The sequence below is a fragment of the Scardinius erythrophthalmus genome (assembly GCF_964197995.2).
Source record: "Scardinius erythrophthalmus genome assembly, chromosome: 3".
Classification (NCBI taxonomy): Eukaryota; Metazoa; Chordata; class Actinopteri; order Cypriniformes; family Leuciscidae; genus Scardinius; species Scardinius erythrophthalmus.
Window position 1 is genome coordinate 57,224,605 of NC_138223.1, and position 13,024 is coordinate 57,237,628.

General features: G+C 37.5%; 1 protein-coding gene across 1 annotated transcript in view; it reads right to left on the reverse strand.

Moving 5' to 3' along the window:
* sid4 (secreted immunoglobulin domain 4) overlaps nucleotides 1-9,803 on the reverse strand; it is a 14,924-nt gene extending 5,121 nt beyond the window's left edge. Inside the window, exons 1-6 of the mRNA XM_081360127.1 lie at nucleotides 9,438-9,803; nucleotides 7,567-7,713; nucleotides 6,092-6,226; nucleotides 5,031-5,209; nucleotides 1,551-1,737; nucleotides 1,210-1,320 (exon numbers count right to left, since the gene is read on the reverse strand). Coding sequence (XP_081216253.1) covers nucleotides 1,210-1,320; nucleotides 1,551-1,737; nucleotides 5,031-5,209; nucleotides 6,092-6,226; nucleotides 7,567-7,713; nucleotides 9,438-9,486 — 808 coding nt within the window. The 5' untranslated portion in view covers nucleotides 9,487-9,803. The remainder of the gene's footprint in view (nucleotides 1-1,209; nucleotides 1,321-1,550; nucleotides 1,738-5,030; nucleotides 5,210-6,091; nucleotides 6,227-7,566; nucleotides 7,714-9,437) is intronic.
* Nucleotides 9,804-13,024: the final 3,221 nt, after the last annotated feature.

Here is a 13,024-nt window from a genome sequence, read left to right on the forward strand (position 1 = left end):
ATGGCTAGCCCGCGCTGATGTCATCGACATGGGTGGGCAGATACAATACATGTTTGTGTACAATAACAATTTTCAGGAAAAATAACATTACGATGTCCAGAAATAAATTTCATTAGTACATTGGGTCATTTTGGGTACATTTGTCATTCTAGATCTACCAATTTTGTTAATACCGAGAATTTCCACGTGAGTAAATCCATTGATAACTATGCAACTTTAGTGTTCGACGATGGTCCAGTGGTAGAACTTTAGCCAAGTGTGTCAGAGGTTCTGGGTTCGAGTCCACACTTGTATAGTTTTTTATTTTTATTTTACCGAATATGTTCATCAGTGGTTGTATATCAAGCAAGGCGTTTGTGTGCATTTTGTTTTGTAAGATTTCAACGAATAGAAAGTCTCCGCAACGGCGCTAGATTGAAGCGCGCATCTGAGTGAAAACTGTGCGCGAGCCACAAGAGAACACTGTATCCGCGCCACTGATAACAGCGGCAACGAGCACTCAGCTTGAACAACACATTTCAGCGCTAGAATGCATCTTATTCAACAAACGAAAATTAATGTCCTGCTAGTTAACCGGAGATGTTTTATTTATTTGTATTACTAACTTACATCCGTGCGCGAGATGTTTCAGCTCAGCTTTTATAATGTACAGTGGTGTGCGTGTGCGCTGAGGTTGAAGATCAGCTGTCTCGTCGTTGATGTTACGCAGTGCATACAGTGCATGATTGTATTTTTATTTTATTTTTTTTGGGGGGGGGGGGGGTAGATCGTTACTGAAGGCCCTGACTGAAACCCCACGGTACGCTACTGGCTCTAACAGAGTTCCAGGTTGTGCTGGAATTTATTTTCACGGAAGTAGCGTGTCTATTAATGGGTAAAGATACAGTAGCTTGAGATCCTTTCATGTAAACTGGTTATATCTCTAGTACTGAATGTTTTATGAGCAGCAGATAATCATATTCATCCGCACAGTCACTCACAGTTAAAGCACAACCAACACAATGGTCTTACGCAAAATGCATGCAGTTTTGTTTTTTGACCAAAGTTACGGTGTATACGGACTACACTGTGAAAAAAAACTATACTGATACTGAAAACTGATAGTGAATTTAACAATTAATTACAATTAAGTAGTCCAAAAATTTACAGTAATATTATTTCAGTAATCATCCCATATGTAAAGCACGCGTTCGCTCACTCACGCTGTACCTGAGTCCTGCCGTCCCACGTTACTGAGGGTCAGACTCCCGCCGCTCACGCTGTGCTGCCATGGCAACGGTGCCCGCAGCTTCGACCAGGAAATGACCGGAGTGGGAGAACCTGAGGAATTACAGTGAGATCATGAGTTCACTGTGCAGACTTATGGAAAGCTGTAAGCATTTGACCTCGTAATTTCGAATCAACTCAATTTGCATTTTTGAGTGCAACACCCACATCTTGACTGACAACCAAATCCCGCCCTACACAATACACAAGATTACTGCCGCTACTTACGTTTCATCATGACTTTAAGTGTTAATGGTGTTAATTTTCCCTGAGAGTGGCGTTACCGGTGGCGTTGCAGTGCATGGTGATGCTCTGACCCTCCACGGCGGTGAGATCTGTGTTAGCGACCGAGGCCTGAGGAGCCGAGGCTCCGCCCTCCAGTTCCAGCTCCACCCGCCCCTCAGCAAGCCCCTCCCCACTCTGAGCACGGCACACAAATATCCCAGCATCCTCTGCTGCCATCACTGTCACCTTTGGGAGCAAGAGAGAGAGAGAGAGATGTGAATGAATCCTAAAATGACTGAAAGTGAAATATCTAGTTCGCAAGCTGGTCAATCACATCATTACCACATGGCACAAGCTGATTGGCTCAGCTGATCCTGCAGCCAATGAGATTGCTTGCTCAACATTTAATAGTCTGGTTCAGTGTTTACTGTAAGCTATCAGAGTTCCTCTGAACCCCTCCACCTCCCCAGCTCCACCTGCCAAGATCTGCTACGGGATTTATGTGTGTCTATCAGAGACACCGACACACTTCTGTGACTTTATAAGATATGCTGCTATCTTATAAAGTCACAGAAGTGTGTCTGTGTCTCTGTTAGCAGTAGTGAGTCTATACTCCAGATCCAGTCCACCAGGAACAAATACATTGCATCATTAAATTACATGCCATCACTGATGGGCAGTAACGCGTTAGAAGTAACGTGTTACTGTAATCCGATTACTTTTTTCAAGTAACGAGTAAAGTAAGGGATTACAATTGCAAAAACAGAAATTAAATTACTGTTACTTCCCCGTAAGCAGGCTGCGTTACTGCGTTATACTGCGAGACTGTCTCGCGACGTGAGCCGTGACTCGTGAGTGACAATGACATGAGCGTCGCGAAGTCAGTGGTAAACACTATGGCAAGCGATCGCGTTCAAAAGTCTTTAAACGAAACGCGTGAATTTTGACGCGTCAACACGCACCGTGTGTCCGTGTTCAGACGTCATGTTTATTCATGAACGATGTCGTAATGGTAAACTGGTATGCACGTGCAAACATCAGACGTTATATTTGTTCATGAGGGATAATGCATTGGTACGTTGTGAGTGATGTCAGTCTTATGTCATGATTTGTCATGCCTTTTTAAGTTGTCCGTTTAACGTTCTTTCCCAAGGTAGAAAAGTCAACAGCTTAAACGATGGCTCTTAGAATGGGTCTTTTATTTTAGCAAACTGCCAAAAAACCTTTTCAGACTGTCTGCAGCTGAACCAAGAAAAGCTTAAGATTGCATGGAGCTGATAAGCATGAATGGCAGAAGAAAAATACTGCAATTAAAAAAACAAAAAAACAAGAGAAAATTATTTTAATGCAAGCAATAAAAAACTGCACACACCAGCTGTGGAATAAAAAAAAAGAAATGCATGATCAACTAGATTAAGGCAAACTCCTGTCTTAATGTAAACCCTGTCCACCACCCCCGAAGGTTTCACAAAGGTATTCTTGCCACTGTAACTTATGGCTTCCTAAAGACAGGTTTATGGGTAAATAAATGAATAATAATAAAAAATATATACCAGGGCTCAACATTTAAGCCTTTTCATTTGTCCTTCGGTCGGTCATTCACTTGTCCGAGTAAAAACATTTGTTAGAACAGGAAAAAAATGAGATTTTTTTGTGTGTGTGTGTTGTAAATGTAATTTATTCCGAATCAGTATTCTCATCAGTTCAGTCAGCTTTAACATATATAAATCGGCATATTTATGATATTTTAACCAGGGCTCTCAAGTCTCACGCATTGGGCGTGAGACACACGCAATTCAACCAGTTCACACGCTCACACGCCACACCGTGTATTTCTCACGCTGAAAAGGCAATGCCAACCAAGTTGTCCTGCGAGCTTTATATATAACGTTGTATACGAGGCGCAGGCACACAAAGTGAAGTTTCCTGCCGCCAGCACGTATCTCAGCACGTATTGCGTTCGTTACAAGGCAACACAGATGCGCGAACACACAGAAGTTGACGGAACATTCTCGGCCACCGGACGTTCGTTACTAGGTAACCAACAACATTGCGCGAACACACGTCGTAATGGAGAAGGTAAGTTGGAAGAAAGCTCGTCTAACGCTTTTAGGCTAGAACATTTAATATATAGCCCATCGTTTACATTATTATTAATGCAGTTAAAAACTCTACAACTACTCTGCAACCAGGCCAGAAGCTTTGGCTCAGTTTGGCTAGCTTACGTTTTCTTAAACTAAGGGAATGTTAGTGGGTATGGGAAGGAATGAAGATGTATTTCTTCATTTTATTTTAAATACATTTAAATTTGTTTATTTTATTTTAAATTCTATATTATACTGTATTAATAGTCTTTCTAGTTACATTAAGGCTATGTATTAAAGCAGAGTGCTCTGGGTAATATTTTATATCCTGTCAAAACATACATTAATCATTGCCATTGCATTTGTATTTTTCAAACACAAAACACATTTCATAAGCTGGAGTGTGTACTCTTGTGTACACACACACACACACACACACACACACACACACACACACACACCTTAATAATACTCTAATATGTCATTTGTTCACAATGTCCCATGCACCACACAATAAATAATTACCGGTATACCATTTTGACTAGACATTCAAAATGCAAAAAGATTTGTTTTTCCAAACTGTTTGGAGCAATTTGTTATATTTTTGTAATTTTTGTATAACTTATTTGTAATTTTGAAATATAACATTAAAGAGTATATTTGATGTGATCAATTGCTCTGTCATTTATCAGATTTACCAATTGTTATAATTTCAATTTGGGCTGGTTAATTATGAACAATGGGTAAAATTGGGGGGCGGGGACATATGGGGGCGTGGCTTCATTAGGGCTCCTCCCCTTACCGCATGTGATCTCACTCCAAGCTTTTGGTAAAACTTGAGAGCCCTGCTTTATAAAGGGCATTTTTCCCTAATCGTTTGCTTAATCTTTCATTTAAAATTCTTAAATTTGATCAATAAATTACAATAGAATAATAAGATGCTAAAGGGCTGTTACCAATCAAATAAATTGCATTAAATAATGTAATGAGATTATTTAAAATATTTTTTGAATATACAAATAAGAAATATTATTTGTGCATAGAAATAATATTTATAAACCGCCAGTAGGAGGCGGCAGGCGATCATCTTAATGAGTGAGTCATTGATGCAATGTGCATAAAGTTAAAATACTGAAACAAATAAAACAAGTTTTAAAAAAGAATGTTTCATTTGATTCAATTTTAGATGATGGAATATTTAGAAAGAATAAGAATTAAGCAGAAAGGTCTATTGCTTTATAATTATAGCGTATTCATTTCGTGCATCGTGTTTTTGAAAAGTAACTAGTAAAGTAACTAATTACTTTTGAAAATAAGTAATCAGTAAAGTAGCTGGATTACTTTCTCGGGGAAGTAATCAGTCATCAGTAACTAATTACTTTTTCCAAGTAATTTGACCAACACTGCATGCCATAAATATTCCAAGAGTTGCCATAATTGAAATATATTTCACACCGTTAGTAATGCAGTGGTGTCTGTTGTCATGGAAACCATCTCCGTCTCACTTCCTCCTTCCTGTTTGAACCAGCTGATGGAGGGGCGTGGCTTCCCCGAGACGTTGCACTCGAGAGTCACGCTTTCGCCCGCTCGAACCGTCAGCGGCCCGGACGGCGTCACGCGCACCTTCGGAGGCTCTGAACAAACACACAAACACTCATCATACAGGTGACTGACAGCGGAAGTATACACTTGCTTTTTATTTTTATTATTTTGTTTTGTTTTTTGGATTTTTTTATTTAGTTTTAATCATTCATATACAGCATTTACTCCATTTATATATTTTGTTTTCATTTTTATTTTATTTGAGTGTTACTTTCAGTTTTTCCCGAAACAGCTCAAAATGCAGCATGTGAACTTTGGTTGGATGTTGTTTTACATGTCAAAAAAATGCCCTTCAGGTCGAGTCGGGTAGTTATTTTGTCAGAATACACTAGTAAAGTGAAGCACAAGAGATTAATTAAATCAAAATTGAAAATTAAGAAACAAAAGTAATTTCCTCTCTGGTATAATTCATATATTTGCACATATTATTATTCTAGCTTTTGTTCTTTGCAAATTCCAAACTTTTTATTTTATTTCATGATAATATATTTTTTACTGTTAGATTTGCGTTTGGATTAGTTTTTGCCTGTGATAATTACAGTATCATACCAGCATCAGTCAATAACAGAAACATTGTCAATTTAAAGTCACCATGAAATCAAAATGTAATATTGCAGTGTTTATTCAAACTAATTTATGAGTGCACATCATTATTTCCATCATAAGTTCCTCTTGCAGCATCTCTTCTCTTCTCTGATGATGTGGGCGGGGCTATAACCTGTCACTCACATGAGATCAGCCAATATCAAACCACAACCATCCAATCAATTCCCCACAGACACAATCAAGCCCCCCCACATTTGTTCTTGCTCCTGAAGCGTTTCACTCGGACATATTTCACAACAGGGTAGAAAAGACGAGCAACTTCCCTTCCATGGCCACTTTAATATATGCGAGAAACACACTGGACTCACGTTTGATGCTCAGGGTGGCAGTGATGGTGGATTTCCCCTGAGCGTTGGTGGCAATGCAGCGATACCCGCCCTGGTTTTTGAGACGGATGTTGACAATGGTCAGGACGGCACCATCAGGTCCAAGCTTTACGTTATCTGTGACAAAATGCAGCATAACACGAAAACCCATTAAAGCCATGATCTGATGTGTCACCTGTCTTTTTACTAACTAAAACAGCATTATGCTTTCTAAAAATTGTTTTTCAATGGTTCCATAAAGAGATCCTTTAACATCCATAAAACCTTTTTATTCCACAAAGGTTCTTTATGATTTTTTTTTTAAATGTTCTTCACACTAAGATAAAAATGGTTCTTTTAAGAACTGATCGCTGAAAGGCTTTGGGGAACCAAGAATGGTTCTTCTACTTTCTTCTACTACTAGGTTTCTCCTACTATAGACCAACTCGTTGGCTCTCATTCATCATTTGTCCTTTGGTAGAATTTTATGATAAATAAGTCGGACTTTGGTATCTTTAACAATCCTGAGCACGTACTGAGATACTGTTGAGATGTGAAACTCTAGAAGAGACGCACTCAACATCTGATCTGCATTTAAAGGATTAGTTCACCCCAAAATGAAAATTTCCTAATAATTTACTCACCCCAATGCCATCCAAGATATCCATGTCTTTCTTTCCTCAGTGGGAGAGAAATTATGTTTTTTGAGGAAAACATTTCTGGATTTTTCTTCTAACAATGGACGTCATTGGTTACCATCGTTTTTAAGTCCAAATCAATGCAGTTTCAAAAGTCTCTTAAGTGTTTAAACGGGCTGTGCGCGATCACAGCTGAAGAAGAGGTTGTTATCTAGCGAAACGATTGGTCATTTAAAAAAATATATATATAATTTATAGACTTTTTACCTTCAATAGTTCGGAGTGAGCTGATCGACAAACGGACAGGGAACTATGTCATCACGTTGAAAGGTCACGCCTTGCATTGCATTGATTTGGACTTAAAAACGATGGTAACCAATGACATCCATTGTTAGAAGAAAAATCCAGAAATGTTTTCCTCAAAAAACATAATTTCTCTCCCACTGAGGAAAGAAAGACATGGATATCTTGGATGGCATTGGGGTGAGTAAATTATTAGGAAATTTTCATTTTGGGGTGAACTAATCCTTTAATCCCATTTCTCCAGGATAAATTAATTAGTTAATTAAGAACAATTTAGTTTCAATGGTTAAATCTCTTTAAAAAAAAAAAAAAAATCTGAGAAAGATAAATGATGTGTGTTTTAATAGTCTTACTCTTTAAGCAAAGTTTTTTCCCATACTAAAAACTGGATAAAAAAAAAAAAAAGTTTTACGAACCACTTCCGGGTCAAAATTGAAAATGAAAAAGGAGGGTGTAAAAAAGGGTGTTTCCCCCTTTCGCTGGGTGATTCAGCAGAATGTGTGTTTTCTGAGATGGTTGTAGATGTGAACAACGCACCTCCCAGCGGCTGGTTGTTGATCCTCCTCCACTCCAGCTGGACGGGCTGAGCTCCGCTCGTCACACGGCACTGGAAGCTGACAGTGTCGCCGAGGTTCACCGCAACCGCTTTCGGTCGGACCGACGCCACGGGGCTCTGACCACACACTGATGTGAACACACAACACACATGCTTGAGTCAAACACACATTCACATGTTTCAGCCTATGACTGAATGCTTCTTACTGTCAGTTAGATCAGGGGGTTTCAATCTTTCACAGGCCACAGACCACCAAACATGATCATCCTCACGAAGAACCCCATATTTAAAAGGCTGCTATATGTTTTCATGTATAATTTAAAGACCCGATGTATAGTCTAATATTATAAGTCTCCTTTATTTTTAGTGATTTATACAAGAGAAATGATTTCAAAGCAGCTTTGCAGTAGTAAACACGAAAATTACAGAATTACTTCAAAACTTCAAATAATATACTTCAATACTTCAAAACGCAAACTTCAAATATTAGACAAAATATACCAATTCAAATTATTATTTGAAAAAATATGTCTACTTATTGTATTGTTAAAGATATTTATTTGTTGTTGTTTACTTATTTATTTTAATAAAATTTTTAATATTTGGTTATTTTAATCACATTTTATTTTTATTCTTATTTATCTCACTAATGAATTAATTAATTTATCGGAATATATTTATTTGAATATTTTTTTTAATAATTTGTTGTTACATTTTTCACACTGTTTCTCTAGACTTTTCCACAGACAACTTTTTTATTATTTGTTTATTTATTTTTACTCTTTTTACACAGTTTTTCTCCACTGCCGTCACTCTCCTGTGGCCCCCGAGTTAAACCTCTGAGTTAGACGACATGTTTGAGAAAATCTTTTTTGTTTAATTTCAGATATGGCTGATTTCATTTTCGAGTCTTCGTAAGATGAACCCTTCGCTCTCGCTGACCTTCAGTCCTGCTCTGCTAAACAAACGCAAGCAAAAATCAAACTCCACACAATCTGTTTTTGGCACAACAGAATCATTTGATGAGAAAACTAAACCAGTGAGTGTGATTTGATCACATTTAATGTGCTTATTTAAAAGTGACAGCATATCAGAATATTATAAAGCAGAGCTGTGAACACATTATCTTAATTTAATGGGACGTGTGATGTGTCCCACAAAGTCTGTCAAAAAAAAAAAAATGAAACAGAATGCAACAACAGTGACGAAGATTTGCAAACAAACACACAAGAATATTACAATGAAAACCATTGCAAAGATTGAAACTATCATTTGAAAATATATTTTCTTTAAATAAAAATAAATAAAAAAGGAGTTTGCAAACGAATAAATATACGTTACGTCTGTAAATAATTAAATACACCATTTCTGGCAATTCTGTAAAATTCGACAAAATGTGGGAACAAGTTTTTTGGCTCTTTGTCTGTTTTTGATGTTTAAAAAATAATATATATTAAAAAATTAAATAAATGTTGCAGTTTTGCTGTCAATGTTGAACGGTGTGATTTAATCAGTCTTTACAGCCTGACTCCGACTATTACTGTATTTTGTTGGGGGGAAAAACAGACAAAGATAAAGAAAAGCCAGTTAAACGAAGCGGACGTCTGACACACAAATCAACTGACCTCTGTTCACTGTTTTCTGATAAATGTCATTAAATGTGCACATTAAACTAACACTGCTACAGAAAACAAATACAACTGAAACAAGGTGCAAACAATAATCTATTTCAGAACAATTACAACTAACTTACCTTAACAGTGAAAATACAGCACAAAAGTGTTCAAAACTAAAATCTTGGGATACACACCAAAAAAAAAAAAAGACATAAAAGAGAGAGAAAGTGCTTCACCTGCGTGCAGGACGGCCGAGAGAATCAGCACTGCGGTTCCAACCTTCATGATGGACTGGAGATCTTTCTCTGTCTGATCCCTGTGTTACACTGACACACTGTCTGTCACACACTCAGACAATACAGAGATATTCCTCCCATCAGCACACACACCAACTCACACTCACCCTACCCCTAAACCCACACACACACACACACACACACACACACACACACACACACACACACACACACACACACACACACACACACACACACACACTCACCCTACCCCTAAACCTACACACACACACACACACAGAGAGAGAGAGAGAGAGAGAGAGAGCGAGAGAGAGCTTATCTGTTTTTTGTTGAACTCAGTGTGGCATCAATAACTGCTGTTTTGTGTTTCTGTGGGTCATGTTTTGCTTTGTGGGAACCAACCAGATAACAAAAATGTGTTTTAAGAATGTTGCAAAAACATTAATGTACTCTGAATGTTCAAATGTCTAAAACTAAAAAAAAAAAAAATCTTGGATATGCAAATGTCAAGGGAACATTCTATTGTATCTCTCTTTGAACATTATCAGAGTAATATTACTTGTGAATGTTCTCTGAACGTTTCAAAACAAGTAATAACATTTAAAATTTACAACTAAACATTTCAGGTAAAATAGTTCCATGAACAATGAAGAAATAATAATGCTCTCAAAACGTTAAAGTCCAGATAACTCTGAACAAACACTCTATTAATGTTACTGGAAGAACGTTAGTTCAGAACTTAGAGAGAACTTAGAGAGAACCTCGAGAGAACGTTCCCTGTTCCCTGGGTAATTAAGTGCACGGCCTACAAATCCTGCGTTTACCACGATGAACACTGCTGGATTCAGATTCATAACAGGACTAAATAACGTCCTACTTCACATCTAAACATGTCAAACATACAGGGTAATTATATCAATTTAACAACCACAGAAGTTTATTCAGAAGTGCAAAATGTCTTCTTGTAGGCGTAACGTTTAGTTTAGACGACAGTAATTATAATTCTCTTTATACAAAAACAATAGCCGTCTTCACTGGCTGATTAGACATTTAGTGTGTGTGTTTTAGAGACTGATTGAAACTAAACAGAAATCACAATAAGATGCAGATATGCACAGAAGGACCTGAGAACATGTGCTGTTACTGTATGGAAGCATTGGTTCTTTAGCAAAAAGATGCACTAAAGTTGAAAACGCGATAGAGAACAGAAACCAGCAATACTTGTCAAGTGGAAATCTTAAAGATTATTTTAAACAAACACTTTTTAGCACACAATATTACAATAAATCCATCATTAACAATTACAATAAAATAGATCCTCTATTCATTTAAATTTCTTTTTAAATATGTACAGCCAAGCCACCCAGCTAATATTTCATGGTGAGGCGAATGTAGGCATGATAGAGGCTGTATATAGGGTTAGGTATCATTTGGGTTTTTATTAAACCGGTGCCAAATGGATACTTTTAAAACCTAAAAGTAAACGGTGCCTGATCTGATACTTTAACAACAAAAAAAAAAGCCACAAAATGATGGTGGATGACATTAAAGAATTAAAAAAATCTTTAAATTGAACAATATATTGAAAGTTTAAAGTATACACAACTATATAAAATATACGTAAATACAAAATACAACAAATTTACATAAAACATTCACAATAAAACCTAAGCCACCTAACCCAACTACAATAATTTAACAGACACTGTATAACACTAAATAACAGTTACAGTACTAATACTTGTTAGTTATGTCATCAACTACATGATATTCTGATTCTCAAATATCTGGATGTGAATGTGTTTTGTTGTTTAAAAATCTTTATAATGATCATATTAGCTGATCTATAAAGCGCGATGGGCGCCGCCATGTTAGTTTGCGCCGCAGTTCAGAGAATCGGATCTGTCGGATTTACAGCACGTCAATTCATCCACTTCTCACAAAATACATGAAAGTAAGTGGCAGGTGAAGTGTGAGAAAATTAGGGTAAACTTTACAACTACCTACACAATGTGTATCTGAAATGAATAAATATTGTTATTGCCGCTTTCATAGACATCAGTGTGTATTTTACAAAATAAAAATGTATTGTTTTGCTATTATGTGTATTTAAATGTCTGAAACATATTATGTGATAAACACTGAGTAGTTGTGATATATGACAAGTGCCTATAGCACGTCAGCCAACGCACGAAAGCACATTTGAATTTAGCAGTTGGTCACGTGATGCACTGAACTTTCTAATCACACCGATATGATTGAGTCAAAGCGTTAAGTGGCAGTGAAATGAGGCACAAAAATTTGCGTTCTGATTCAGTCCAGTACATACCGTTCATATAGGTGCCATATTGGCACTGGGTTTCGGTACCCAACCCTATATACAGTATATGGGCCCTACATGGGTTTGTCCATGGGTTTAGATAGGACCAACATAAAACCCATATCTCAAGCCCATATCCTGCATACATAAACAGAATCTCAGGGGAAAACTACAAACATTGAAACCCCAATAAACAGCAGCCAGAAAATGACTGCACACTTGATTACTCACCTAAACCTCAATATAGCCTAATTATGAATCCTACTGTGTGTGTGCATATTTATGTTTCTGTCAGGACCACTATTGTCGAATACGATTGACAATTAGCATACAGTTTGGATTGGCGGTATGGTTCTGTTCTGGGCGAGAACTCCCTGCGCATCCATGAGGCCTAGCATGGATAAGAGCAGCAATAACCCTCCTTAGGGTAAACAGAACAGAACCAACATGAATGTATTGCAGATATCATTAATTCAAGATTTTAAAGTACAACATAATTCGAGAATTTATTCTGATTCAAGGGGAATCAGAATGCCAAATCCTGACTGAGAGAGGTGGAGCTGGGGATGGAGGAGGGTAATTAGCTCCTGAGAAACGCGACAGCTGCTGATAATACTGAAGGAGCTTATATATGTATACAGTGATAGGCATCATATTCCTATAGGTAGATGTGGATCAGCTGAGAGTCAGCTAATGCGAGCTTGACTAACGTGACCCGCCAGAACTGACGCTACGCTTAATATTTACAAATGTTTTGGGGAATAGCAAACCTTATTTATCATGGCAGTAAAATGTATTGAAATACAGGTTAAAAAGATGAGTGTTGAGCTGTGTGTCTGATCTGGTGTTTAAAGAGTTTCGTCATCTCTGCAATCAGAAGTCCAGAGTCTGACTGTGGGGTTGTGTGAGTTTGTGTGTGTGATCACATGGGCAGGGCTTTAAATCAAGGGTAAGAGCATGTATAAACAGGAATGAACAAAGAAGAAAACCATTCAGAAGATCTAAGAGAAAAGTTCATTTAAAATTTCTCCACAAACACATCGAGATAAGAGCTATATTCATGTTCGTCTATTTTACCCTCTGAAAGTGTCAAAGAATCAGTTACTGTCTGGTAAAACATAATACATTATTATGCGGATCTCTGGAATACTTCATTCTCTATTGTGCTCCGATAAGTCAGAGCCTGCTGCCCTCATCCGGGTAACTGACACCGGTATGAAGCTTGTCAGCAGGCGTCCGGGTTAGC